The following is a 26,882-nucleotide window of genomic DNA, read 5'->3' as shown; positions in this document are numbered from 1 at the left end:
ACGTGGGACCGCCATCATGACACTGTCTGGAATACCGTCAGACCCCGGAAGAGAGGTTGATCCTAATAGCTGCTACTTCGCCGCGAGGGAGGCAAGCTTTTGGGTCACACAGTCCTGCCACTCTCTCCAGCTGTGCGAACCATGAGAAGTTAGACTACTTGCAGTTAGATACAGAAACAAAAGGGGTGAACTGCAACAGCCTGACCCATAACAAACGGTCTCCGAAGAGCAGGGACTAATCTAGACACCCCACTTCCCCACTCTCGGGCAAAGTTCTCTTCTCAGTGTTTGGCGATCTGACAACCTGGATGCAAAACGCCTAAGCCGCTCGTTCTAGCCTTTTCTTGCCCAAATTACTTTGACCTGTTGCTGCCTGCTTCCTCATCTCTGGACTCAGGGCACAGGAATTGACTAGGAATAAACAACATAATGCCCCAAAAGAACAGTATGTGACAGATTGTTTAAAAAAATTCTCAAAAATTAACAACAATCAACGACGATAAAACAAAACAAAACAAAAAAAACTAGCAGAAATAGCCATCCATCCAGTCACCTCCCTGACCTTATTGTTTCTTTCTACAAACTCTAACACAGAAAAAAAAGTCTCCATTTCCCATGACCTTTCTAATGCGGCTGCGAATGTGTCTGTGACAAACTGAGATAAAATGAGGTAAAAATTAAACACATTCAGTTCTTCAGCCGCTCGAAACACATTCCAAGTGTTCTAGCCACTCGCGGCCAGTGACAGGCAGAACTTTGCACGGGTGCAGCAGAGTTCTGTCAGGCCCTGGCTAGTCTGGGGCCTACGGCTCAGACAGGGGTCTAGCAGGGGAGCTCCGAGTTTCTGGGAAGCCCACAGGCAAGCCGGTGCAGCCTTACTGCGGAGGTCGCGGAAAGACATGACGGTTTGGTCTGCAAAAGTCCACCGGGGCACGATGCTCGCCTCTTCGGAGTTCGCAGGCCCAGCGCTCGCCGGTCTCTATAGCAACCCGCAGGGCACTTGGACAGCGTGCGGTCAGGGCCAAGCAAGACAGGAAGCGAAGCGGTGCAATGCGCGCACGCGCAGGACACAGACCAGCAGGAGGCGCTTCTTACCGTTCGTCAAGCAGTTTTGGCTCCGGGCCTTTTGTGGCTCCCATTGCCTCACTTCTATAGAGAACACTATCACTTTATGTGACCGAGTCGCCTTCGTATTTGTTAAAAACAGCTAAACCGCACAGTCAAAGACGCATGAAGTAGCCACAGAATGACAGGAACGAAGGTACGCTACCCTCTGCAGAATTCGAGAACTGCACCCGGAAGGATTTCGTGTACGTACTGCTTGTCAGTCTTCACTACAGGCTGAAAATCAGTTTCCAGACCCATGATCCAGGGGTTGTCCTGGAAACTGGTTGATTCTGAGGTCGGAGTAGTAGTGCTGATTGATGTATCACGCCCCAGTGCGGAGCTCTGCAGGGAATCCTCTCTGGTGGCTGCTACAAGTTGGGGGCAACCGCGATAAAGAAGGACAGGGTAAAGAAGAGTTGAGCTGGGCCAGGAAAGGTGGAAGAAGAGGAAGGCAAAGCCCCGAGATGGGGAAGCGGAGAATGTAAAGGTGCCCTTGACCGGGACATTGTGGTGGAGATCAGGAGTAAGATGCTTGAGGACTTAGATGTGGAATAGGGCCAACATAGGCGACAGTGCACTTGGACAAAGAGAATAGTCTGTGACAAATGGCTTTGGAACAATGAGAAATCTACAGCAAATAAATGAAACTCCACTATATCTATATACAAAAACAATGGTTCATAAACCAAAACAGAGAACGAAACGTTACGGTTTTGTGACTGAGTTGATTCCAAATTTAGTTGTAGTTTTATATTTCCACCACCAAGGCAAGAGTTCCAGTTTGTTCACATGCTTAGGGGGAAAATGGCATTATCTACACACTAACAACTTGGTAGAAGATGAACAACTGGACAAGGGTCACCCGGAACCACCTTTTCAGTGCGATTCAGATCTCTCCAGGTTTGTATCCTAAATCCTCTTTCTCTGAGTGACAGAAGAGGAAGCTGAAGCTCCCCAAAGGTCACCCCACAGAATGATTTTTCAGCATTCCAAAGTTAATTTTTTTAATGTGTCTTCCTCTGAAATTGAGGAGCAGTGGATTTACCCTAAGTTTCTAACCCACCTCCTTGCCCTCCTCCCACCCTGCCCCTGACCTGACACCATTCTCTCCCAAACTAAGGGGGCCAAGAAGACTAGTCTTTACTGTGACATCATAAGAGCCAGTTGCCATGGGAGACCTGCAGACCCAGCCCCTAGGCAGGGGAGAGCAGGCCCTGCTGCACACAAGGCCTGGCCACTCCTCCCCCACCATACTGGCCCTCCATGGAAGCCTTGGTCTGTGCATTCTCCGAGCTTCGAATAAGAGAAGGTGCCTGGCTGCAGGGAGAAGCAAAAGCAGAGATGCCATTCTGTCCTAACCTGGGCCCAAAGCTACTGGGGAGATCCCAGGGACATGCATGCTTGGGAGGGGAGTAACTCCCAATCTAGGCTGTATGACTGGGCCACTCATGCCCTCTTTTACCCTCTTTGCTTATATTGGCACCAGCATACTCTTTTTAGGGTAGAGGGCACACACAAAAAAAAGGCTTGAAGTGCTGAAAGAGATCTCAGTGCCAAAGTCCTGGGCTTCTTAGGCCCCTAGGGGAGCAAACAGGAAAAATGGGGATAGACAGGATCTGAGGCTGGGTAGCCTGGGGTGGGGTCTGCCATAGAAGCTGGTACTTGCATCCTTTTACCCAGATGCTGGCTGCACTGGCCACCACCCTCCTGCTCTCTCTCCTGCAGATGGAGTGAGCTGGGCCCCAGGACGCCCCAGCCACCCTGACACACCACCCAACATCTACGAGGGAGGGCTGGGGGCCCAGCAGCAGCAGGGCCCTGGGGCCCAGGCAAGCAAGCCCAAGAACTTCCGACTGCGTCACCTCCGGAGCTTGGCTCTCTACCTGCCAGGCCACATGCAGCCTGCTGGGCAATGTGGAAGCCACTGGCTAGGCCGGCTCATGGCTGGGGGCAGCCTGCCACGGCCTGAAGGCTCGGCCTGGCCCCTGTCTCTGCCACAGGGGACCCTGGGTCCAGGTAACAGCCATTGCTCAACCTTTCTAGAAGCCCAACTGCCCAGGGACAGCCTGGGAAATACAGGTGAGCTCTGTTAAGGAAGGACTGGAGACACGAGGGAAAGACGCAAGGGAACTCAGATGGGCCTCTTCCATTCCCCAGCCTTCTTGCCAAAAACTAGGAAAGGACACTGTGGCCAGGACACACTAAAGTAATGTCTTCCTCCGGGGGCTGAAATCTTGAATTTTTCTATCCGTGTGCCCCACTACTGACTCTGCACTGGCTTGTACTCTTAAGTCTTATGAAATCTCAGGATGGTAGTAGGCAGCTGGACCACAGCTGGAACCCATTGGGATGGGGGTGTAAGGCAGAGATCTGGGACTAAGAGTTCTGGGTTCTAATCCTTGTTCTGTATTTTGATGGACCTTGGGCAACTCTCCCTCAGTTTATTTTATAAGAGTTCATGACCCACTGACATTCCCCCCCCCCCCCCAATAGTTCTTTCAAGGACGTAGCACCAAGCTCTTCAATTGTCTTGAAGGTTATAAGGTCCAGGGACACCAAGGTAGGGTTTCAGATTGGGTCCCTCTGAGTGACTTCTCTTTCCTTTTTCCTCAGCTTCCAGTTCCAGCATGGACCCAGCCAAGGGTGTCCCCTCCCAGTCTGGTCCCCCTGAGGGATTGGGACTCAGGCCCAAGAGGTCCTGGAGAGCCTTGGAGGAGACCATGTGTCCCTTGTGCAAGAGAACCCGCTCTGGGGCCTTGGAGAGGACATAAGGATCCAAAGTGCCAGGGCTGGGGACATTAAGGGAAGGATGGCCGAGGAGGAGGCGGAGGCCAGGTTTCCTGAGGAAGGGTGCAGTCCCAGCAGCTGCCCTCCCACTGAGATGGCCCCTACAGCTGCCCAGCATCAGACCTGGGCTAGTCTGGGCAAAGTATGAGGGAGGGAGGAGGAAGTCCCTTGAGAGGGACGGAAGAAATGGAAGCATGCCCATGCCCTTGCAGCCTGCCCAAACTCCAGTCAGCCACGTGTAGCTGAGAGGCCAGGCTGAGCAGAGAATCTGGTTCCTGAGAGCCAGGGAGTCCTCAGGTCTTCCCTCAGTAAAAAGCCAAGGCCTGCATCTTCTTGTCTGTCATCAAGTCAATCCAGTCAAACCTGCCCTGCATCCTTCAAGGGAGCTTTTCCTGGGGTAATGGAGTCATGAGCCTGTCTGGGGAGGCTCTGTAGGTGAGGGGCTGCTGAACATGGTAGCTCTAGAAAGCAGGCAAAGTCTCATTGGGCCTGAACACAGGGCATGGCATGGCATTCCAGGGACAAAGGGATGAAATGTGGGTTTGGTTTAAAGAGGGAACCAGGAGGGGACCAACCAAGGCAGGCATGTTGGTCTGGACCCCACACTGATCCCACCAGGGGTTTAGATGAATTTATGGCCCCATAGAAACTTGTCAGGATGGCCATGGGACAGGCCTTCTTCTGGATGGACTAGACTTCAGGTACATGGGTGTTAATGGCCTTGGGTAGTAACATTTGGGACTGGATCAAATTTTTGTTGCAGGCCCATTCTGTACCCTGGAGGATGTTTTGTAGCCTCCCAATAATGCCAGCACTATCCTCCACATAAACTGTTTCCAGACAGCATTCAACATCCACCAGAGACATACTCATTCTGGATGGGAACAGAGCCAAGGCCTCCACTGACCTGCATTACCTTTGGAGCCTTCTCTAAGCTACGATGGAGATGGGGGACAGAAAGGTTGGAGAAGGGAATTAATTATACAGTTTCCTACTTGAACCAGGTCCTAGCTCAAAGCTAAGAGCCACACTGCTGGTATGAATTGACAGACAGCTGCTAAGGATCGTTAAGAAACAGCCTTCATCAAGTTTACACTCCTCTGCAGGACAGCTGCCTGCATGACTGGGCCACCAGGAAGACCGTGGCAAGCAAGCTCCCCAGCCTTCACAGGCAGAGCACAAAATGTGGAGAGCCAGCTATTAGAGACAGGATGAGACTAGTGAAATGATTTATTTGTTTGTAATGAGACTACTACACACTATGATTTGTTCAACACTGGGCTGGACACTGCAGTAATTTAGGAAACAGAAGGGAGGAAAGACAGGTAGAGGCCTTTGAATTGGATTTAAGAATGTCCAAGTCAGAACCTTCTGGAAGGTTCTTCCTTGACCACACAGGGCAGAAATGAAAATCACATGATCACCACTGACTGAAAAGGGAAGGGACACGGGCTCAGCCTCAGTACACAACCAAGATCAGTCAGGACACCAGCCACCTGCTGGCCAGTTCTGTTGAGGAAGGGAATGCTTTTCCTGCCTTGGCCTTTCTGCTTTGTGAAGATCCTTCCTCTCTGAGGCCAAGCAGCCTTGGGCTGGCTCTAGGGTTGAGAACCCCGAGCCAGGAGATGCTGAGAGGGAAGCACTCAGTAATGGGGCCTGTCAATAGTGCTGCTCCTAATCAGTCTGGCAGTGAGGGGTTGTGAGGACGCCCTACAAGGGCCCCAGTGACACTGCAGCAATACTGGGCAGGGCTCTGGCAACAAACATTTGGGGGCGCAAGGGAAGGGATGCTGCAAGTACAATCCACGGTACTGAGGAGAGCCTCTGCCTCGGAGGCCTAAGGTCCACAGGCACTGACTGCCCTCTGCGCCCAAGGCCAAGTCCCATGGTCCACAGTAGCAGAGATGCCCAATGCAGAGCTCAGCCTCCTTTTCTCTGCAGTTGGCCAGACCTTGAAGCTTCAGCTTCTAGAAGGATGAGCAAGGAAGGAACCCAGAAGCCAACAGCTAACTACCGGTCCTTGTCTCAGCTCCCAGTGTAGGTCAGCTATATGGAGAGCAAGCCAGGATTCCCCAGGCAGGATGATCCTTCTGGACAATAGGAAGTGGGTAGTGGGAGGCCTGAGGAACAGGGGACTGTCCATCTAACTGTCTATGGCGAGGGCTGAGTCTTGAAGCTTTAAGTTCTCTTGAAGGGCTAGCCCTACTCCTTCTCCCCAGCCTCCAGCCTTTCATGGACAACTGCTTCCACTGTTTAAGCTTCTTTAGGGATTCCTATACAAAGACCTGGTACTCTCTTTCCTGTGCCTCTTTATTCTAAGCTTCCTGTGTCTTCAGGGTCAAAGGTATCCACATTCTCTTCACAGCGAAGCTCAATCCATTTTGAAGGGAAGATGGAGGAGGCAGAAGAGGCCTGGCAAGCCCTTTTCCAGTGAATGTAGCCAACACCTGCCAGGCCATTGGGATGGTGCCAGTGCATGGAGGCAGGACAGAGGCTCCCGGAGGAAGGAGAAGTTTCCAGAAGCAGGAAGGAGAGCCTGCAGGGAAGAGAGCAGGGCACATGAAGACACTGCAGGATGTTCACCTACGTCACCTGGTCTATGGGCTTTAGATGAGTCAGGTATACCAAAGCATGAGCCTTTCTCCAGCCCACAGTCTACCAGTGGCCAGCAAGCTCCTCGGAACGCTACACAAATACAAGCACTGCCACGTTCACACTTGGGTGTGTTATCAATGGAGTGGGCTCTGCAGTACCCAAACCTCTCCCACTTCTGCAATTCTGTTCTGTTGGCTTGGGAGACCAACTCTCGGCAACCCAAATGGTTGCATCCAGGCTGAATATTATCATGTACAATCTGTCAGCAGAGGAAACTCATGCAGGGTGTTGGACAATGCCACACACAGATGCACTGGTGACAGTCCTGGTGGTAAGAGTGGAAGTCTGGGTGAAATCCTGAGGAGCAGACATGGGTCGACATCATTGGGTGCATCTCGTAAGGGAAAGCGAAGTGTCCAGTAGGAGCTGCTTGGTCTTTCTGTACCTTCCCAATGTTTGAATCACGAGAATCCATTTTAACAAAAAAAAAAAAGAAAAGAAAAATCTGTTCCAGTCCAGGGGAGATGGCTCAGTGCTTAAGAGCATTTGTTCTTTCCAAGGACCAGGGTACAAGGACCAGGATCTGCATGGCACAACTGCCTATAACTCCAGTTCCAGGAATCCAATGCCCTTAAATTCTTAAGAGATAAATAAAATAAAAACAAAGCAAGAGCTGTATAAAACGTAAGGACCTGAGTTTGAGCTCTAGCCCCCACACAAAAGTCTGGGTAGGCAGCTGAGAGACAGAGACAGGAGGATCTCTGAGGCTCACTAGCTAGCCAGTGCAGGTAAATCAGTGAGCTACAAGTTCCATGAGAACCCCTATCTCAAAAGTAAGGTAGAGAATAATTGAGGAAGATGACCCATGTTGAGCTCGATGCTCCACAACGAGAAACCCTGTCTCAAAAGTAAGGCGGACAGTAACTGAGGAAGAGGACCCGTGCTGGGCTCTGCTCCACAAACGCGCCCATGTGCATGCAAATGGACAAAGTCCAGGGAGTAAAAAGAAATTCGAGTGGTTTGAGGTCTTTGGCCCCTTGTTCTTCAAACCACTTCTGGACCCTCAGTGAACTGCTTACAGTATCTGCCTAGAGACTTCTTGTCTCTGTAAGCACTAGACTACCCAGGTCCTGCCATTTGTGCCTACCTGTTGAAGACCAGGCATCCACTCTGCTCCTGAGCCAGCATAGCACCGGGCCTGCACCTGGGGCAGGCTGATGGGCCGGCAGGTGGCTACCAGCTCCTTGCAAAAGACAGCAGAAGTCAGACAGACAGGAAAATAGGCTCCACAAAGTGCTGAGGACAGAGGCCTGGGGGAGGCTGCCCCAATGGCATCACATGGTACGGCTGTATTCGATGCCACCTTTGGTGGAGATGCTGGACCATGGCAGAAAGCTGCAGAGCAGGCTGTGGGCCTGGCGGTAGATCCTGTGTGGGATGGAGCAGGGACTCAGGTTGGCTAGTGCTGAGCCCAGGTGCTGGATGTAGTCTGTGGGTTCTGTCAAGGAAGGTACCGATATGTCCCATCATCTGCCTTGCATGCCCACATGCAGCCTGCTTGGAGTTGGATCAATGACAGCATTGTTCAAAAATACCAGAAAGGCTCATTAAGTGGACCATCAATTTGGGAAATAATGTACAGTAGAGCATATAGGGCAATCATCACAAAGACCAGGGCAGGATCTACAAGACAAGTGTTCCTAGTTCTCCAGAGGGACAGAGCCCACCCCAACAAGGAGATGTATCAGCAGTGCCAACCCCTGGATGACCATACATGCCCAACTTCACATGAGCTAGGCCCTACAGAGCTTGGGGTCACTTCTTTCCTGTTTTACTTTCCTCTAAAATGAATCACTTCTTCAAAACACTCACAGGTACATGTAGTGTATTCTGGGTTATTACTAGCCCAAGGTGCTGGACATTTCGTTTCCTTTCCACCTAATAAGGACACCATTAGAGGAGAGAATTGGAGGTGGGTGAATGCACCTTGGATCATGCAGCTCCACGAGAAAGGTCTGAACCCATGTGTTTTGCCATTGTTCACTTTCTTCTCACCATCACAGGCTGCATATGGTGGGGCTTGTATCTGCTCATTTACTGATGACCCCCACAAGAGGACACTTTCCATATTTCTTGAGTGGAGTAGAGTTAAAACCCAATCTTCCTGCTGGGCTGAAGTTGCCAGGGAGTGCCAGTTTTCCTAACGTATGCAGCCAATCAGGTGCATTAGACCTGTGCATACCCTGAGCTACTCAAGGAACAAGGCTGTGAGCTAAGCCAGTGACTGTCATCCAGGTGGCCACAGTTCCAGTGACTCTCTGGTTCTTCCAGCCCTCTGACCAGGAAACCGCAACAAAGCCTTCTCCTGTTCCCTTCCAGCAGTAAAGGATATAAGATGGTCCAGGGAGGGTGGCCGCCATTGATGTAGAGGACATAGGTGAAGCCATCTTTGAGGACCCCTCGAATGGAGTAGTAGTAGGGCAGATAGTGATGCTGCTTAAAGTCTCTGTTTTCATAGAAGTTTATTGCTGTGTTGTTGGTGGTGAGCACATGCAGGTAGATGGCTTTGCAGTGGTCCTGGGCAGTGGTTGAAATATGATCCTTTAAACTTTCTAGTAACAGGGAACCTGGGGAAAGGAGAGGAAGGTTTCCCACAGCAGGGCAGTTAAGAGGACATAGATGAAATCATGGCGTCTGCAGGAGTCTAGAGGGTTATGTTGCCAGATCTGAAACCAGCCTCTGGTCACTTCCCACTGTCGAGCCCCTCCCATGAGCTGCCTATCACTGTGGACCAAAGATGTATCCTGGAGGAGTTCTGGGTCCACAGAGAACACTTACCAACCTTTCAGACAACAAAAAGTATAAACCAGAACCCAGAGGGTGAGAAAGACAGGTCTGGGTAGAACAAAGGACTTCTACTCACTGCTGTGTGGTGGAGTAAGGCAAGACTCTGGTAACACAGTGTCTGGAAAGTGCGGTTTCTCTGTTTGTTTATAGTTCTTACTCAGAACAGAACATCTTGCCAGTACACATGACCATGTCTGGCAACATAGGCGAGGGAAGGGAGCTCTGTGCCCTCCTGAGGCTGTCCTAGGAGTTGGTGCTGATCTGTTCATGACAGATCTGGGAGGGATGGAAAACAATGAAGGCCAGTGGGGTGGGGAGATGCACTGGGAGGACATTATCTGTCCCCAAATTTGTACAAGGAAGAGACTGAGGGTCCTCTGTGAGCTGAGGATCTCAGAGGTAACTGACAGGGGTAGGGGGTAATAACTGCTTGGGGGGCAGCAGTGGTTCAAACCATGAACTTTCTGCCTCTTACCTATGCCGTGCTTTCTGAATTCTTTCACCACTCCCAGACTTAGAATGTATGCAACTTGTGTATCCACAGAGAAACTGGAGGCTAGAATATCTCCATCCTAAAGGGGAAGTCAGAGATAAAGTCAGGGCAACATGACGGCATATACAAGCTCAAAACAGAACCTACCTGGTTCTGTGTCCACTCTTCATATTCTGGCATGTGCAGTCACAAGGTGGGAAGGGGCAGAACACAGAAGACAAAGTACACCCCGCTGACCCACAGAGACAAGAGGGTGTAGGCCCTGTTGGCGGATGCTGCCACAGTGAGAAAGCACCCCCAGGAGCTTTGTTTGGGATGGCGGACTAGGTTGGGACTTTTCATCAGAACTAGGAGAATTACAGCAAGACAGCCTGGGGAGGGGATGTAGCTCAACAGTAGAGTGTGTGTCTGGCACACACAAGGTCATACGTCTGATCCTATCACAAAAGAACAAAAGAGTCTAACTGTCCAGAGTGGTCACATACAGGTTGTCAACAAGGAGTGACACAGTCGCCATGATGTGCGACAGTGGTCAAGTGAAAAGTTGGGTCGGGTGAGCATGCATGTGCAGCATCGCGTGTGGAGGTCAGAGGACAATTGGGGGAGCTGGTTCTCTCCCTCCACGTGGGTGCTGGGGACTCAGCCTGCCAGGTTTTTATTGCTCAACCATATCACCAGTCCAAGGTCCAAGTGCTGTTTTAAAGGTTTGTAAAGAGAAACATGCTGTCCCTGGTGACCATGAAGAGCAGGTTAAGACAGCTATGCACCCTGCTCTGCTGCCCATGCCGGGCGAGTGGCACTCTGTGATGTGATAGAGGACGCTAAGGACACAATCGCTTCCTGAGTCATGACTCTGACCATGAGATAGATTCTCATGTTATTCCAAGCACTTAATAAAAAGGAACACTGCCATTTGTATGGTCTTCTCTTCCCAGAAAGGACACCAGATGACTTGGCTTTTCTGCTTCCCATTCACCAAGTAGCTCCATGTGCTATGCATGTGCTGGGCCAGGCCCTGCTCCCTGGCCCTGCCCAGCACTCCACACTACAGTGAACCTGGACATAGCAAACTGGAGGAGAGGATAAACTCACTGCTCTAGTTAACAGAAGCCCTAGCTAGCCAAAAGAAGGGCCCTCAAATATGTGTGGAAAGGGTAAGCATGCCAGTCAAGAGAGCCTCGGGCAGTGTGCATGGTGGAAGTGGACAATCACTAAGAAAAAGCCCCAAGGAGGGATCACGAGGAAACAGGAGTGGGCAAGTGAAACAAGACAGCAGATCCAAGGGGGACTGGCCCTTGCTTTCTCCCTATCTTAGCAGTGAGCAATGTGAGGAAGTGGCTCAGGAGGAAGCTGGGCTAGACAAAACAATGTACCAAGATAGAATTACTTATAAAATGGGGTAACCTTTAGTGGTCTGGGTTCCTAGAAGAAATGTTTCTTCTTCTTCCACTACGACTGGATGAGGCAAGCACTCTACCACTGAGCTGCAGCTCCAATCTCATTTCCTGAATTTTTAAAGGAATAATCTCAAGCAAGCTGGGTGTGGGGTATACACCTTGGACTCTAGCACTTGAGAGGCAGAGGCAGGTAGGTCTGAGTTTCAGGCCAGCTAGTACACAATGAAATCCGTCCCTAAATTAATAAACAAATAGCAAATGAACAAACCAACAAACGGGAGGCAGGCAGGAAGGAGAAAAGGAAACAAGAAGTAATAACCTCGAGCCAAATCTAATCATTTGCTGGTTGATGGGATTCCCTTTCCTTAAGTAAACAATACTGCTCGATTGCCATGACCAAAATTACCAGGAGACTCCTAACAGAATTCAACCACAAAGAACATGATTTATAGCTGTGGTCTTACACTCTGCCCTGAAAGCAGTCATCCAAATTCTTGAGGGTTCTGAGGGAGGTAAGTTTGTGAGTGGTCTATGAAATTGGATAAAAAGAAATAACATTTTTGCTAATCCCCAGGTGAAACCTAACATCTCCCTCCACAAATTACAGTACCATTGATGCTTCTGTGACATTCCAGCAGCACAAATCCCAGGTATTTTCATGGCACACAGCAACGGGGCAGATTCCCAACCTATCATTTCTGCTTGTTTCTGTTTGAAAATGGCCATCTTTATTAAGCCCACTAGTAGGTTCTATTCATTATTCATATTATTCCACTAGGGCTGGAGAAGTAGCTCAGCAGTTAAAAACATGTACTGCCCTTGCAGAGGACCCGAGTTTAATAGTGGGCAGCTAACAACCACCTACGATTCTAACTCTAGGGGATCTTCTTTGTTCTTTACAAGTAAATACTCCTATATAGTCACACAAGCATACACATAATTAAATAATACGTAAATCTTTAGGAAAAAGTCCGTGTATTCACCTCCATATAAATAACCCACTGGGCGAGTGCCGTTTGCTGCTCTGACTCCTCAGCTCACAAGCTGCTGAGACACAGGCCGGAGTGGGCAACGACTCCACTGCAGCATCCCTCTCCAGCGGCCACAAAGGCCATGTCACTGCGGCATAGACATACCTCTTTATGTATTTTGGTCCTATTCTTTATTTCAGCTACTATCATTCCCACGATGGCACCTCTGTAGGTTGCAGCAAGAGAGAAGAACTTCTTGTTGGATGTGATATCACGATACCATGAGTCTGGGTACCTGAGGGAGAGAGCACACTCCAGTGAGTCACCAGACCCTATGCTGCCCTGCCTATCACTTAGTCTCTAGGAGCCTCATAGCTGTCTTCTCAAAGTAACCACCTATCCAAAGGGGAATTTTTGATGTAAAAAAATTTATTTTTAATGTAAAAGAGAGGAACCCTCCAATCAAACTGTCTCCACAGACAGTTCCTGGAGGGACAGCACAAGGCAGCCTCAGTGTGAGCTGAGACCTTAGGGCCCTCAGTGACCTGAGTGGTCTATGAAGAATTCCATGGGGCTGGAGAGATGGCTCAGAGGTTAAGAGCACTAGCTATTCTTCCAGAGGTCCTGAGTTCAATTCCCAGCATGGTGCCTCCCAGGTACCTATAATGAGATCTGGTGCCCTCTTCTGGTATACAGGCATGCAGAACACTGTATACATAAAAAAAATTCTGTGAGGGCTGGTGAAATGGCTCAGCAGGTGTGGGTGCTTGCAGTCAAGCCTCGAAACTTGAGTTCAATACCCAGGACCCACACGGTGGAAGGAGAGAACTGACCATGCAAACGGCCCTCTGTGAGACTTCAGCACTGAAGATCAGGAAAGGGGACTCAAGGAAGAGCCAAAGTTCATGGGTATGTACAATAGTTTACAATACCTTTCTAAAGTTCATGGGTATGTACAATAGTTTACAATACCTTTCTAAAGTTCATGGGTATGTGCAATAGTTTACAATACCTTTCTAAAGTTCATGGGTATGTGCAATAGTTTACAATACCTTTCTAAAGTTCATGGGTATGTACAATAGTTTACAATACCTTTCTAAAGTTCATGGGTATGTACAATAGTTTACAATACCTTTCTAAAGTTCATGGGTATGTACAATAGTTTACAATACCTTTCTAAAGTTCATGGGTATGTGCAATAGTTTACAATACCTTTCTAAAGTTCATGGGTATGTACAATAGTTTACAATACCTTTCTAAAGTTCATGGGTATGTGCAATAGTTTACAATACCTTTCTAAAGTTCATGGGTATGTACAATAGTTTACAATACCTTTCTAAAGTTCATGGGTATGTGCAATAGTTTACAATACCTTTCTAAAGTTCATGGGTATGTACAATAGTTTACAATACCTTTCTAAAGTTCATGGGTATGTGCAATAGTTTACAATACCTTTCTAAAGTTCATGGGTATGTACAATAGTTTACAATACCTTTCTAAAGTTCATGGATATGTGCAATAGTTTACAACACCTTTCTAACACGGGCGTGGTCATGACACATGGCTAAGGGACAGGAGAGGCTGACAGTAAGGTCCTTAAGGGGTGTATAGGTTACAACTCAGTGTGGATCTATCTAATTCCAGACAGTCCTCAGCAGGGCCTCATTCATTGCTACACTTAACTGACACTCTTATTTCCTAGTATCTTTCAGTAGTGGGATTACTAACTGGAAGGATAGTTTGTTTTATCTCATAAAGCACTGTTAGCCCACATTCCTAAGAAGCTGGCAATTTATATTTCAACAGAGATGCATGGGAAGGGGGTTCCCCTACTTTCCTGCTGGGATGGAGTAACAAGTATGAATGAGTCGAGGAGTCATGAAATACCAACAACTCAGGACCCTGCTTAGCTTTCAGGTTTCTGTGTCTGTTTTTCTCGCTAAAAAACCCGTTTTTCCGTATCATACAATAATCTAGAAACAAGGCAAGTAAAAACACAGGAACCCAAGGTACTAATAATCCACTCCACCTCAAAACGCTGGAAGTATTTAATTTAGTACACTCTGTGGTCTCGGTAAATGATCCCCACAACGAAAGTCCAGAAGCGAACCTCTCAGGCCTCCTGCCTCTTCCTTCTCATTCTCTCCCCTAAGGTCAGCCATGGCACCTAGAATTCTTCCACTCCAGGATGAATCACAGAAGCCAGAAGAGCCCCTTTCCTACAAAGCCAATCTGATTTTCTCTGTAGGAGGTGGCCTTGAAGAAATTTTTTGTCCTATTTGTCTGACAGTAGATCTAATAGCACTATAATCTTGATTAGACTCAGAGTACCCATGAGATCAGGACAGCACATTTCTGAGCGTGTCTGTGAAGGCACCGACAGACTCCAAGTCTGCACTGGGAACAACTGCAGAACCGTGGTAGGTGGAGCGGCTTGGAGAAAGCAGGTCACTGAGGGCTTCATGCCCTTAGGGGCAATAGCTTGCTTGTGGCTTTCTCTGCCACTACTCTCCTTTACTTCCTGTCCACTGTAATGTGAGCTGTCCCCCCTCCCCCACCTGTCACAATGGCCTGAAACTTCTAAAACAGTGTAGAAAATAAACCTTTGTCATCCTTAAGTTGTTTCTGTCAGAGATTTGGTGACAACAATTGATAAAACTAAGACATCCTCACTCCAGAAGGGTCCTCCCTATACCCAGAGAGAGGGAGTGCTACAGAGAGTCCAAGCGGAATCTAAGTAAATGGGCCTCACTGTGTTCTCCAGCTTCAACCCATTAGGAGTAGATAACACTCTGTTCAATAGTCTCTAGGGCAGTCCATGCTTCACTCAGGTCAAACAAATGTGTTACTGTCATCTCCTGCTAACATGTCTTACTAAAGTGCTGGCCATGATTCTCACAAAGGGCAGGATCCTCTGCCTTCCTCTACAGTATACCGAGGTTTTTACCTAGGCATGCTTCTAAGTGAAAGTGGAATATGATATGCATCTGTTCTCGAGTCTGCTTTCACTTAATATTTGGTAAAAGAAAGAGGAAGGGAGGGAAGGAATTGTGTCAGTAAATACATTACTTTAACAGATTTGTTCCTGGATGATTAATGACCCTTTTTAAAGACAGGGTCTTTCCCATATAGTCCACTCTGGCTTAAAACCTACTATGTAGCTCAGGCTGGCCTTGAACCCGACCCTTTTCTGCTTCCATTTCCTGAGTTCTAGTACTCTAGGCATATGCCACAACATCATCAACACTGCATTTAGATATACATATCCTGATGAATCTAATCAGTTTTTTATACTGAGGTTGGTCCTAAATTTCCTGATTGCATGCAGCACTGGGAATCTTTGTAAGTAACATTTCTCAGCAGGGCCTTTTAAGGAAGGTGAGCAGTGGACCAATATGGAGGCCCGAGGCTCACTGCCTAGTTTGCTAACTTTAAACAGCAACTACGGACCACTATGGTCCCGCCAGACCCGTTGTTGCCTCTTCCAGTCTCAGAATATCCCAGCCACTGGGGATACAATGTCCAACACTCACTCAATGGGGAACCAGTCGCCACACAGGTGCTTCACAGTGTCTATGTCATCGTGGCAGAGGAGACGCAGGCTGACCTCGCTGAGGGCACTGGAAGGCACCACCTCTGTCATTCACACCTGTGGGAAGAGCAGACAGCATCACCTGAAGGCTTGCTTACCTGTTCTTTCTCTAAAGAAAGGTGGGGGAATGCTAAGAGCTTCCCGTGATGGAAAGAATGTTCTAGTGGTTGCCTGCACTCTGCACATGAAGAGCAGCCAACTGCCTCTCGTCTCTGCCTCTCCCCTCTCTGCTTGAGCTGCACCCCACCCTTCAGCTTTCCCCCAGAGCGACCACAGCTCCTGCGTGGCTGGTCTTTTATCTCTTAACTGCTGCTCCTTCACTTGGAGGAGGCAATTGACCCTAACAAGTCTGACTCTGGCCCAGTGTCAGAGAAGACATGGGCTCAGCAAACTCTGTCAAGCAGTTGGTAGGTAGAACCTAGAGAATAATCAGCTATTCAGGTCAAATGACACTGGTTTCACCACCAGAGGGGAGGTTACATACTGCTTCTCCTCCATGACTAGTAAGAGAAACTTTGATGCTAATGACTATGGGGTAGTGTGGGCGGCTGAGGATCACACCCACGGCTATGTTGCCAGCCCTGTCGTAGTTTGAGGCAAGGTCTCGCTAGGCTGTTCATGCAGGTCTGGAACTCATTCTGTAGCCTGGGCCGAGGAAATCAAGTACTGAACTCTACCAAAAGGGAAAATAGCCTGTTTCTTTAAGTTGGAAGCAAGTATTTCAAAGGAATTAATTATCCTATCTTTTTGGGAGGGACTGTGTCGTTAATCTCCCATGGCTGAGGAGAACTTTCCAGAGCAACCAGATGAAAGTAGAAATGCTAACAGATCAGGATCACCATGTAGAATCTCAAGAGGAAAGCTCCAACTCCAGCAAAACTCAAAAAGTGAGGTCAACAGGTGAGGGCTGCCGAGGGGCAGGTGCAAGGCACAGACTCGAGGAACTGAGACCCAGAACTCAGTGTGTACAAACAGGGAGAGACCCGAAGCCTACAGGCCAATCTCTCCAGAGCCCTGTGCCTGCAGCTATGACCAGTAGGATTCCAGCCAAGCCTTTGAGGGTTTGGGAAGTCACTGCCTAGACCTAACTACAGCCTTCAGACCCAACTTCCTGGTTGCAGGGGGTGCTGTACATACATCAATAAGGGAAGAGATATCCAACAGACAGATGTGTTACCTTTCACATCTGGTCTCTTCACAAGGTCAATCATATCAAAGATACAAAAGTAAATAAATAAAAGGAAAACGAAAAAAAATGAAAAGAGAGAAGAAGATGGAGAATCAAATGTAATATCTAAACCTGTACCATGATAAAGAAAATCAAAACATTTCAGTGAACCTTAAACACAGGCTGGTTGGTAGACGGAAGGTATTATGAAACAGCTCTTAGTTTTCTGATGAGGTGAAGGTCTCACAGGACAAGGTGTCTCCTGGAGACACAGGCTGAGATATTCTGGAGCAAGAAGATTTCTACTTCAAATGATTGATTTTTTTTTTGGGGGGGGGGGATTGTTTGTTTTGAAGTGTGGTGGTGTCTTGGGCCTCAGGGCAGCTGTATGCTTCAATTTCTCAGCCATGCCTTCAGGAAGATTCCAAAATCTTCTCAGAGTCGTGGCAACTATGACACAAGCTGGGAACTTCTACAAGATCAGTCACACACCTTTCTCTCCAGGCCAGGCATGGCTCCTCTGACATTTGTCAACAGTAGCCTTCACAGAGACTCCTCTCTGGCAGGCTACAAACACAATGTGTGTGCCACCTCCCTCACTTTCAATATTACCATCAATTTATGAACACCTGCTGCCCCCTGCTTTCCTCCACACACCTGCTGCCCCCGCTTTCCTCCGACACCCCTTCCTGCTCACTGTGCCCATTTCTCCCTTGCTCGTAAGAGTGCTGTCTGGCCTCCTTTCCTCAGGACCCCTCTCTCATTATCTGTGCTGTTCCTTGCTCGGTCCAGCGCTTCTCAGACTCTCATCTCTTCGTTCAGAGGCAGCCACTGTCACAGCCTTTCCTCAAGCAAAGCATGAGACAAGGTTACTAAAAGCTCCCCGCAAGCAAGGCAGGAACCACAGGCCCAAAGGGCCCTGTGAGAGTCCACAGGCACAAGGGTCACTGATTTGAAAAGCCAACAAAAATGAAATTTAAGCTCCCTCTTTCAGGAAAGAAGGAGAAAAAAAGGAAACACACACTACTGATAGATACAGGACACTGTCTAGTACATCAGCAATATGGGCTCAGGGCCTAAAAGGGGGGAAGAAGCAAACACTGTTCACAGCTCATCTGTTCAAATGAGCAGCTGCCTGTGGGTGAGAAGTCATCTCCATAGCTGCCTGTGCACCTTCCAAAACCGCAGAGTAGGAAACTGAATAATTTTTAGAGTGACAAGAAACAAACACCCACCTCTCTATTTCCAAACAACATCCCTCTTAAAACCCAAGTCTTCATGCTCTGAAGGAAGACCATATCATATATATTGAACAGCACATATGATTTGAGACACATCACTTCAAGCACAAAATAACGATACAGGATTCCACCTGGAGATTCTAGGACTGGATAAAAAATTAACGGTACTAGCAATCAAGTAATGGTCATGGAGGAGGGACTGAAGAGGTGCCTTAAGGGTCATCAAAACCAGACAGAATGCGGCTGAGAGTCTGGCTTAGGAGAGTGCTTGCCTATCAAGTACAGGCCTTGGGCTCAATCTTCAGCACTCCGTGAACAGGGCCTGGTAATGCACACTAACGCTAGTCACGGCACTTGGGAGGGGAAGACAGGAGACTCAGGTGCTCAGCATCATTCTTGGCTACAGGGTGAGTTTGAGATCAGTGTGGAATACACGAGACCATTTCAAAAACACCACGACACACATATGGAAGCCAGATAGGATCGTGCACACTGTAGCCCCAGGACTCAGGAGGTCCAGGCAGGGTAAGAGTGAGTTTGAGACCAGCATGTAATACAAAGCCATACCTAGCTCAAAACACCAAACAGTACCAAACCGCCTCTGATTCCCAATCCACCTAGATCTAGTTTACTAAGTACATATTTGGCCACATGTTGATTATATCTCATGTAAAGATAGCATGAGATGGTGAGGTTCAGAGTCCAGACCCAATCTTTAACCTCTGCATCAAAAAGTCTCTGCATTTCAAACTAAAAATATCCCTAATCATTAATTTACTAGATTTGTATGACAAAATCAGGCTTTGCTCAGGAGACTATAGTCACAGCGATAAGCAGAGTTCAGAAATTGTTGACCACACAGAGGAGGATGGCACACTCGGGTCCCATTTACTATACACTAAACTATAACTTGCTAGAGGAATCCCATGACAAAAGTGCATTAGTCAATGTGAGCAGTGCTCCCAACTGATCTGGGAAGGGCACCACTTCCTTCTCCAACCACAGAGACCACAGGAAAACCAGCAGAAGCCCTTCTCCAGCATCCTCCCAAGGAGTACACAAAGACACACCGGGTTCCAGTAGAAGAGGTCTAAGTAGTGTCTGTTTGACTACTTGGCAGCTCTTTCATGTTCAACATCAGGCTGGAGGAGTAGAAAAAACAGGGACCCAGGTAGAAAAGAGCACACAAGACTGAGGCCAAAAGATATGGCACAGAGACCAAACCCTATGGCTGGATCACTCAAAAGCTTTGGGCAAGTCTATCTCAGTTTGCTTTCTATTGCTATGATCAACCATTCTGACCAAAAGCAATCTGGAAAGGAAAAGGCTTATTTAGCTGACACATTCTGAAGACAGGCTGTGACTGAGGTAGGTCAAGGCAGGAACATAAGCCAGGAACCTGGAAGTGGGAACTGAAACAGAGACTGAATGGACGCTGCTTATTGGCCTTTCACGGTGTGCTCAGACTATTTTCTTGTGCAACTAAGACCACCTACCCATGTGTGGCACCACCCCCAGTGAGCTGGGCCCTCCAACACCAATCGTTCTCAACAAAGGTCCTGCAGACTTGCCTACAATCTGATGGAGGCAGTTTCTCAATTGAGGTTCTTCCTAGATGACCCTTGCTTGTGTCGAGCTGTCAACAACTCGAAAAGGGCATCTCCTATTCTTGGTACTGAAAAATAAGCGCGGATGATTGTTTTCTGTCTGTCAGGTGTATGTCACTGCACAGCACGCACAGGACGAGGCTTGTTTAGACGGAGCCCACGGAAGAACACTGCTGGGGTCAGGGTAGGAACTGCCAAAGGGTGTGAGTGCTCTCAGAAGGAAATTCCTAATTCAATTCAGAGAAAACATCCACCTAGAGATAATACTAGATTTCAGAATGTGGTAATAAAAAGCTAATAAAATATTGCTGAGAGTGGTGGCACACACCTATAATCCCCAGCGTTCAGGGGGCTGAGGCAGAAGGATGATAGGTTCAAGACCAACCGGAACTCTATAAAGGGTTCTAGGGCAGTCTGGGCTACATTTCAACACTCTGTTTCAAAAACAAACAAATGAAAGAACCCAGCACTTGGGCTAGAGACTGGGAAGTTTAAGATCATCCTCAGATGCAGAGAAAGTTTGAGATCAGCCTGGGCCGCACAAGACCCTGTCTGAAACAGACAAGAAAACAGCTGCTTGGCATACTTGACTAACATCAGGCTGGACTTCCTGTAGGGTTCATCCCCCCCCCCCCCCAAGAGCTCTTCTGCTGCTGTAGAGACAGCAGCTACAAGAACCCCTCCTGCTGGTAGGGGACATGGGGGTGGGGGAGTGGAAAGCTGGCTACTCAGTTTAAGGGAGAAAGGGGACAGGAGAATTTGGTTTCAGCACCTCTCCACTGCACCTTCCCTGCAGCAGGCTAGCCCCGTCTTATCAATCTTTCCATCTCTAAGGGTTGTTTTTTTTTCCCCTATGAGAACTAGCAGCAGGAAGCTTCCTTTATTTCTCTGTGTTCTGTGATTAATAGGTGTGACATCTTCTGCTATTGGTGTTACCATCAAATCACATGGGTTACAAGTTGCATATGTCATTTTCAAACATCCTTTGTTAGTTACCTGTTGACTGAAGGTTTCTGTCCTGCCTGGTCCTGCAACCATCCAGTCCCAAAGAAATACACAGAGGTCTATTACATTAATTATAAACTGGTTGGCCTATTAGTTCAGGCCTATTAATTAATTATTTTTTAATTAATTTTATTGAGCTCTACATTTTTCTCTGATCCCTTCCCTGCCTCTCCCCTCCCCTTCAACCCTCTCCCATGGTCCCCATACTCCCACTTTACTCAGATCTTGTCTTTTTCTACTTTAGTGGGAACTGTTTTTAAAGTGCTTTCTCTCTCCTGCTGTTTCCATTCATGTTCCTCCAGGATAAACAAACGGATGACAGTGTTAAATTCTGTATAAATTCCCTCCTGATCATGAAGTCAACTCGTTGTTATTTTGGCACGCAGAATCAAACCCAGGCCCCAGATACCCTGAGTACCCATTCTACCATTAAGCAGAAGCAGCAGCAGGTCTTAAAGGACGACTAAAAGATCACCATGCTCCTGTCTGAATTTCCTCAACAATTATGGCGGATGCTTACGTTCTCCGCTACTCACTTTCATATTAGCTGAGCCTTCTGCAGTGAGCTTGGGTTATTTTGTTAACAAAAATAAAGACTTTTGGATACAGTGAAAATTCGAACACGTTTTAGATTAAAATAATCTCTGTAGACCAGGCATGGTGGTGCACACCTTTAATCCCAGCACTTGGGAGGCAGAGGCAGGTGAATCTCTTTGAGTTCGAGGCCAACCTGGCCTACTGAGCGAGTTCCAGGACAGGCTCCACAGCTACTGAGAAACCCTGTCTCAGAAAACAAACAAACAAACAAACAAAAAACCCAGCTAAACCAACGAAAATCTCACGGGTTGTTAAATGACAAGGAAACTTTCCAGCGTCTTCAAATTATGAGTGCAACTAAGACCTCCTAAGCGCTGCGGATGAAGAGCTGCCTTCTAAAGCCCTGGATGTCTGCAAGGCACCCATGCGCTGATGCTGGGGATGTCCGTTCTGGCCACAGATCAAAGCCACGAGCAGGCACCGGAGGTGGACTGCAGAGCAGCCTTGCAAGAACACCTTAAAGGGCTCCTGTGTAAGCAGCGAACAGAGGGTCATACAAAATCCAAAATTAAAAGCTTTCTCAAGTTTTAAGGTAACAATATTCATAAAAGGCTTTTAAAAACTCTCCTATTTTTAGAAGTAAAGGGATGTGAAAATGTGTGGGTTGCAGCTCACTGGTGAAGAATTTGTCTAGTGTGTACAAGGCCCTGGGTTCAATCCTTTCTACTGCAAAAGAAAAAAAAAAAAGAAAACAAGTCCAGGGGCTGAAATGCTGGAATGCTGGCTCAGTGGTCAGGAGCACTGACCAGTCTTCAGTTCCCAGCATCCTCACACTCACTCACAACCACCCTTACCCAAGTCCGTCTCAGGGAATCTGATGTCCTCTTTTGACCTCTGTCGGCACTGCACATGCCCCCCCCGCCCACACAGATAAAATATGTTTTAAGAAAAAAGTACAACAGAAGGCAGAAATTAAAAACCCTGTACTCACCTCACCCCCCCCCCCCAAACTGTGGGTCCTGTGGAGGAGATGGTTTTCCATAAGGAGAGGCCTTGCCTGCGAGCAGCTGGTGGCATCAACGTGCGCCAGACTCTGTTCAGTGGCTAGGCAGTGCATTTTTACACATTTCAGAGGCCAGAGGATAAGGCAAGTAACTGAAAGTCAGGGCAGGAAAGCGGCAGCTAATGGGGCAAGCACTGATTAACACGTTACAACTGTGGCTCCAGCAGGGTCTCTCAGAGACAGACATGAGCAGCTCGCCATGGCACTTCTGAACGCCACAGGAATGACAGGAACCCTATGGTATTAACCCTTCCCAGAAAAGAACACCTTTCAGTACTGAAGGAAAAAAAAATCACCCACCCATTTCCAGGCCTTTGTGCCCTAATCAACCCCATGTCAGGAACAATAAGGAAGTGCCCGTTTGAGTCACAGCCTTGTTAGCAGTCTGTGCCAGCTAGCACAGGTTGGCATCACTCTTGATTTTATGTATGTGGGTGTTTTGCCGGCACGTATGTTTGTGAACTGGAGTTACAGAACACTGCGTGAGTTGCCAGTGAGTGCCTGAAATCGGAATCTAAAGGGTCCTCTGCAAGAACAGCAAGCACTAGTGACTACTGAGCCACATCTCCAACCCCTAACCCCCAGGATCAAAGTCTTCATCCATCAGAGCTGGGGCCACAGGCAGGAGCCATCACACCAACTTCATTTCATTTATTTAAAAAGATGTATTTATTATTGTGTATATACCACTCTATGGGTGCTCAGGGCCCATGGAGGACAGAAGAGGGCAACAAATCTCCTGGAGCTGGAGTTTAGGTGGTGGTAAGCAGCCCATGTAGGTCAAGGATCAAACTCAAGTCCTCTGAAAGAAAAGCATTCTTATCTGTGAGCCTTTTTGCTCCAATCCTTCCATTTTTTTTTTCTTTTGGTAACAATAACCACTCCACAAAAATAAACAAAGAAAGCCAACTGGGAGCGTTCCAAACCAGTCCAAACCAGTCTTTTTGCTTGTGCCAGGGTCTTGCTATGGTGCTCATGCTTACTTGAAAACTCATTATTATCTCAGGCTGGCTTCAAACCTCCTGAATGCTGGGATTAGAAATCTGTGCCCATGTCCTAAAAAGTCTGTTAAAGCAGCAAAATATCTTCATCTCCTATGGAAACAAAGGCAACCAGCACTTTCCCCACGATCTGTTCTTAGTCTCTACTCATAACCACCTCCTCCTCTTTCTTGGAACTTTGAATCTGTGTTCTGACATTTATTTCTAACATCAATGCCCAAAATACCATGCTATTCCTAGGATGCTGGCTTTAAAAGGCAGTATCAAGGCCGAACGGTGGTGGTGCACGCCTTTAATTCCAGCACTCTGGGGACAGAGGCAGGCAGAACTCTATGAATCTGAGGCCAGCCTGGGTCTGCAGAGCAAGTTTCAGGGCAGCCAGAGCTGTTACACAGAGAAACTCTGTCTTGAAAAACCTAAATAAATAAATAAATAAAGGGCAGTATTAAGAGTTTATTTTTGGACAAATCAGGCAGCTTTGAAAATAATTTGAAAATCTCTGTTGTAACACTTAAACTGAGTCTCATCACCCCCCAACTCTCCAACCCTCTAGATAAGGTCTCTTTATGTAGCCTTCACTGCCCCTGGATCTCACTATGTAGACCAGGCTGGCCTTGAACTCAGAGATCCACCAGCCTCTGCCCCTCGAATACTGGGATCCAGGCATGCGTTACCACATCTGGCTGAATGTCACTGTCATTCTGAGGGTGCTTTCTCTGCTGGCCAGGTGGACTCTGACTGAGTTAACCTTCATTTGCTGTCACTGTCTTCACAGTCTTAGCTTGGACCCCACCTGAGGGTTACTGATATGCTCCTGCCAACCTCTGAACTGAGGTACTCTAGAGCTACTTAAAGCACTGATCTACATTACTCTAGATCCCAAACCACCTTCTACAGGAATTCCTCCTTCCCATAAATACTGAGCAACCCTCTTTGTGCTCAGAGAAGAGAATAAACTTGGTGTATTTGTGTTTGCTATTCAAACACATGGGCCAGTAAGCAGTGTGAGTATCTGGGCTTCAGACAGATCCTTAACTGTCCTGCCAGCCAGCCTTCATCAGAGGCCAGGCTAAGAATGATGTGCAGGCAAGGAAATCTGCCCTGAAGTTACCAAAGTTTCTTAAAATCATTTCCTGAATCAAAGTCCGTGTTTGAACTGGGCCTGAACTCAAGTTCTCAAGAATCCTGTCTCTACCTGTCGACTCTCTATCCACCTGGGCGAGTTCTTAGGCTGCCACACCGTGCTGCACGAAGATGTACACTGAGCGCCCCAGAGTCTCTCATCACCAGCATCTCCCTGGGCATCTAGAACCTCTGCTTCCTGCTCTTGGTTCAGGACGATCTTTAATCCCTCAGATCTTACATCCAGAAAGCATCTTCCATTCCTGTCAGAAGCAACTTAGACAGGCCAAATCTAAAGACACTCTTCACACATAGTGACCAAGTCTCTTCAAGGTACAACTAAAAGAGGTTAAAGATAGAACACACAGTCATAACAAACAAAATTGTCTATTTTATGTTGGTGCTGGTGCGCTGACACCAGACCAGCCCTGATTTCGTGACAAATTTTAACAATTTTCATAGAAACTCAGCCAGGGAAGTCTGACATGGAGCTGTGTAGGTCTGTGAGTTGGAATTCTAGCAAACCACAGCTGTGCATCCCCCACTCTCAAGGGGTTTATGTCCTGCACATTATTCTTGTTGCTGTTCTATTCAAACTACTCTAAAAGGAGGAGGTGGGAAGACTTATGCTACCACTTTGTTACGATGACCCTTCAGATCCCTCTAGTGTTTAACCCTACCCATACTAACTGAGCACGTCACTGCTGGGCCGGTACGCATCTGTGTGTACTTGTTTGCTTGTTTGGTTCCGGACCCCCCTCCTCCTAACGTTTCACCTGGTAACGCAGTCACAGGACTTATAAAACTTTCCTCCACGTCACATAGCTATGTGGACTCAAGTATTTGCATAAATGATCTCTGGTGCAATGTGACTTTGCCTGCTGGGTCAGACAAGCACTAATTCAGGGGTTTTGTGTTTTAAGTACTTTGACAAAAGAAAACCTCTCTAACTGGCAACTTTCTCTCTTGATTATCACTCTAGACACCACAGTCAGTCACCTTGGTAGTAGGCTGTTATTCTTTTCTTCTAAGCCCAAAGGGTGACAAGAACGACCCAAAAGCACATGGCTCAAGGACTTGGCAGAGTTAGCAGATCAATATAGCAGCCAAAGTTTGTTTACTGCAGCCTGCAATCCCCAAGCTTTGGGCTTTGATAGTGGGGCAGGAAGGCATTTGCTGGGGACGCAGTAAAGCCCTGGAGTACCCCCTCCACAGCCCCGCCCCAATTTCCCCAGAAGACAAACAGCACCGACCATAGATCTCCTCTTCTACTTGGCAAGTGGTTTTTCCAATTCAGAGTCGATTATGGAGGGTCAGTTTGGCTAGTAAACAGAAGTGGAAGGCTTCCGTTTGCCGGAATGCTAAAAGTACTGCTGGAATGAAAAGACGCAGAGGGACCCCAAGCAGGGTCCTTGGCTTTAGCAAGTGCAAGCAAGCCGGCAATTACCACTGGTGCAACAAGTTCGCACAGAGAAGCGAGGCGACCAGACCCCTCACCTCCAGCAAACCCAGAGGATGCCGCCTTTCCACTTCCAATTCCTGAGATCACTGACTGAGGACTCCGGTAAGATCAACTCCCGACGCCCCTCCGCGCCCCTCGCCGCCGCCACGGAAACAAACTGGGCGCTAAGAAGCGCGTCCGCGCAGGGGTCTGTAGAAGGGCGCGCTCTCCGGATAACCCGGCCTCCCACGGCTGGCCAGTGTCCTCGGGGTCGCGCCTGCGACCTCCCCACCGCCCCGACTTGCACCCGCCGAGGCCCCGGCTGCCTCACCTCGGACGGGAGCCGGCGGCAGCGGACGACGTCGCGGGGCTCAGCACATCCTGGGGGAGACGGGAAGCCGGACGTAGAACTGCGGGCCCCCCCACCCCGCGCGACGGGTTATGTAACCGGCAGGGGCCGCAGCCGGGACGGAGAAGGCGGCCCCGCGGCACTTCCGCCTCTCGTGCTCCGCCGGCGGCGCAGCCCGGAAGATCATTGGCCGCTGCACCATGTGGCGCCGCCTTCCCTGACGCCGACGCCACCATCTTGGGAGCGGGCTCGGCCTGCTGCCCCAGGCTCGTCGGCTCCTAAAGTTGCCCGCGCCGGCTGCGGAAGCGCAGGACAACTGCTAGGTGCTGAGCCGCCCTTGCGTGCGTGCGTGCGTGGACGCGGGTCGCGGTTTCTGCGCCCTTCCGTGATCAAGCAGGTCAGAAGAGGCAAGAGGCCTCCCAGACGCTGAACCGCACGGCCCCGCCGCTGGACTGTTCTTCTCTCCCTGGAGGTTAGTAGACGCCGGCGCCTGCAATCGTGGAAGCCTTTCCTCAATGGCACCGCCCCGCGCTCGCGCTGACAGCTTCGAAAGGACAGT

At 48.5% G+C, this 26,882-nt stretch overlaps 4 protein-coding genes across 14 annotated transcripts in view; 2 read left to right on the top strand and 2 right to left on the bottom strand.

Moving 5' to 3' along the window:
* Positions 1–1,217, bottom strand: part of Cluap1 (clusterin associated protein 1) — a 40,505-nt gene extending 39,288 nt beyond the window's left edge. For 3 of the 4 annotated variants that reach the window (XM_075941733.1, XM_075941735.1, XM_075941736.1), the window contains exon 1: positions 880–1,047. In XM_075941733.1, coding sequence (XP_075797848.1) covers positions 880–901 — 22 coding nt within the window. In that variant the 5' untranslated portion in view covers positions 902–1,047. Of the gene's footprint in view, positions 1–879; positions 1,048–1,095 lie in introns of those variants that run through there. The other variant, XM_075941734.1, reaches the window with a different exon arrangement.
* Positions 1,099–4,209, top strand: C11H16orf90 (chromosome 11 C16orf90 homolog). 2 transcript variants are annotated; one of them, XM_075941762.1, is made up of 3 exons: positions 1,099–1,310; positions 2,833–3,186; positions 3,721–4,209. In XM_075941762.1, exons 1-3 carry the CDS (start codon positions 1,247–1,249, stop codon positions 3,876–3,878), a joined length of 576 nt encoding a protein of 191 aa, XP_075797877.1. In that variant the 5' UTR covers positions 1,099–1,246; the 3' UTR covers positions 3,879–4,209. The 2 variants fall into 2 exon arrangements, with proteins under 2 accessions (XP_075797877.1, XP_075797878.1); XM_075941763.1 differs by having other exon boundaries at positions 1,210–2,007.
* Positions 4,210–5,094: 885 nt separating this feature from the next.
* Naa60 (N-alpha-acetyltransferase 60, NatF catalytic subunit) lies at positions 5,095–26,445 on the bottom strand. 2 transcript variants are annotated; one of them, XM_075941760.1, is made up of 7 exons: positions 26,306–26,445; positions 15,731–15,846; positions 12,363–12,492; positions 9,812–9,908; positions 8,882–9,116; positions 7,637–7,980; positions 5,095–6,430 (listed from the first exon to the last, which is right to left on the bottom strand). In XM_075941760.1, the coding sequence occupies exons 2-6, from the start codon at positions 15,838–15,840 to the stop codon at positions 7,824–7,826; spliced, it is 729 nt and encodes a 242-aa protein (XP_075797875.1). In that variant the 5' UTR covers positions 15,841–15,846; positions 26,306–26,445; the 3' UTR covers positions 5,095–6,430; positions 7,637–7,823. The 2 variants fall into 2 exon arrangements, with proteins under 2 accessions (XP_075797875.1, XP_075797876.1); XM_075941761.1 differs by lacking the exon at positions 26,306–26,445 and adding an exon at positions 26,031–26,117.
* Positions 26,049–26,882, top strand: part of Znf597 (zinc finger protein 597) — a 324,428-nt gene continuing 323,594 nt past the window's right edge. For 5 of the 6 annotated variants that reach the window (XR_012907061.1, XM_075941741.1, XM_075941743.1 and 2 more), the window contains exon 1: positions 26,049–26,795. Coding sequence is in view for 4 of the 6 variants with exons in the window: in XM_075941741.1 (XP_075797856.1) it covers positions 26,049–26,753 (705 nt within the window). In the remaining 2 variants the exon portion in view is untranslated. The remainder of the gene's footprint in view (positions 26,796–26,882) is intronic. The other variant, XM_075941740.1, reaches the window with a different exon arrangement.

The sequence above is a fragment of the Microtus pennsylvanicus genome, chromosome 11, assembly GCF_037038515.1.
Source record: "Microtus pennsylvanicus isolate mMicPen1 chromosome 11, mMicPen1.hap1, whole genome shotgun sequence".
Classification (NCBI taxonomy): Eukaryota; Metazoa; Chordata; class Mammalia; order Rodentia; family Cricetidae; genus Microtus; species Microtus pennsylvanicus.
Note: the sequence above shows the minus strand (reverse complement) of the source record. Positions and strands in the feature narration are given on the sequence as shown.

Coding starts and splice junctions, on each gene's coding strand:
- C11H16orf90 (XM_075941762.1), top strand. CDS start 1,247: ATGACAGGAACGAAGGTACGCTACCCTCTGCAGAATTCGAGAACTGCA. Junction 1,311..2,832: donor TGCACCCGGAAGGATTTCGT/GTACGTACTGCT, acceptor TCTCTCCTGCAG/ATGGAGTGAGCTGGGCCCCA. Junction 3,187..3,720: donor GGACAGCCTGGGAAATACAG/GTGAGCTCTGTT, acceptor CTTTTTCCTCAG/CTTCCAGTTCCAGCATGGAC.
- Naa60 (XM_075941760.1), bottom strand. CDS start 15,840: ATGACAGAGGTGGTGCCTTCCAGTGCCCTCAGCGAGGTCAGCCTGCGT. Junction 12,493..15,730: donor GGCGACTGGTTCCCCATTGA/GTGAGTGTTGGA, acceptor TCTCTCCCTCAG/GTACCCAGACTCATGGTATC. Junction 9,117..9,811: donor ATTCAGAAAGCACGGCATAG/GTAAGAGGCAGA, acceptor TCCTTTCCCCAG/GTTCCCTGTTACTAGAAAGT.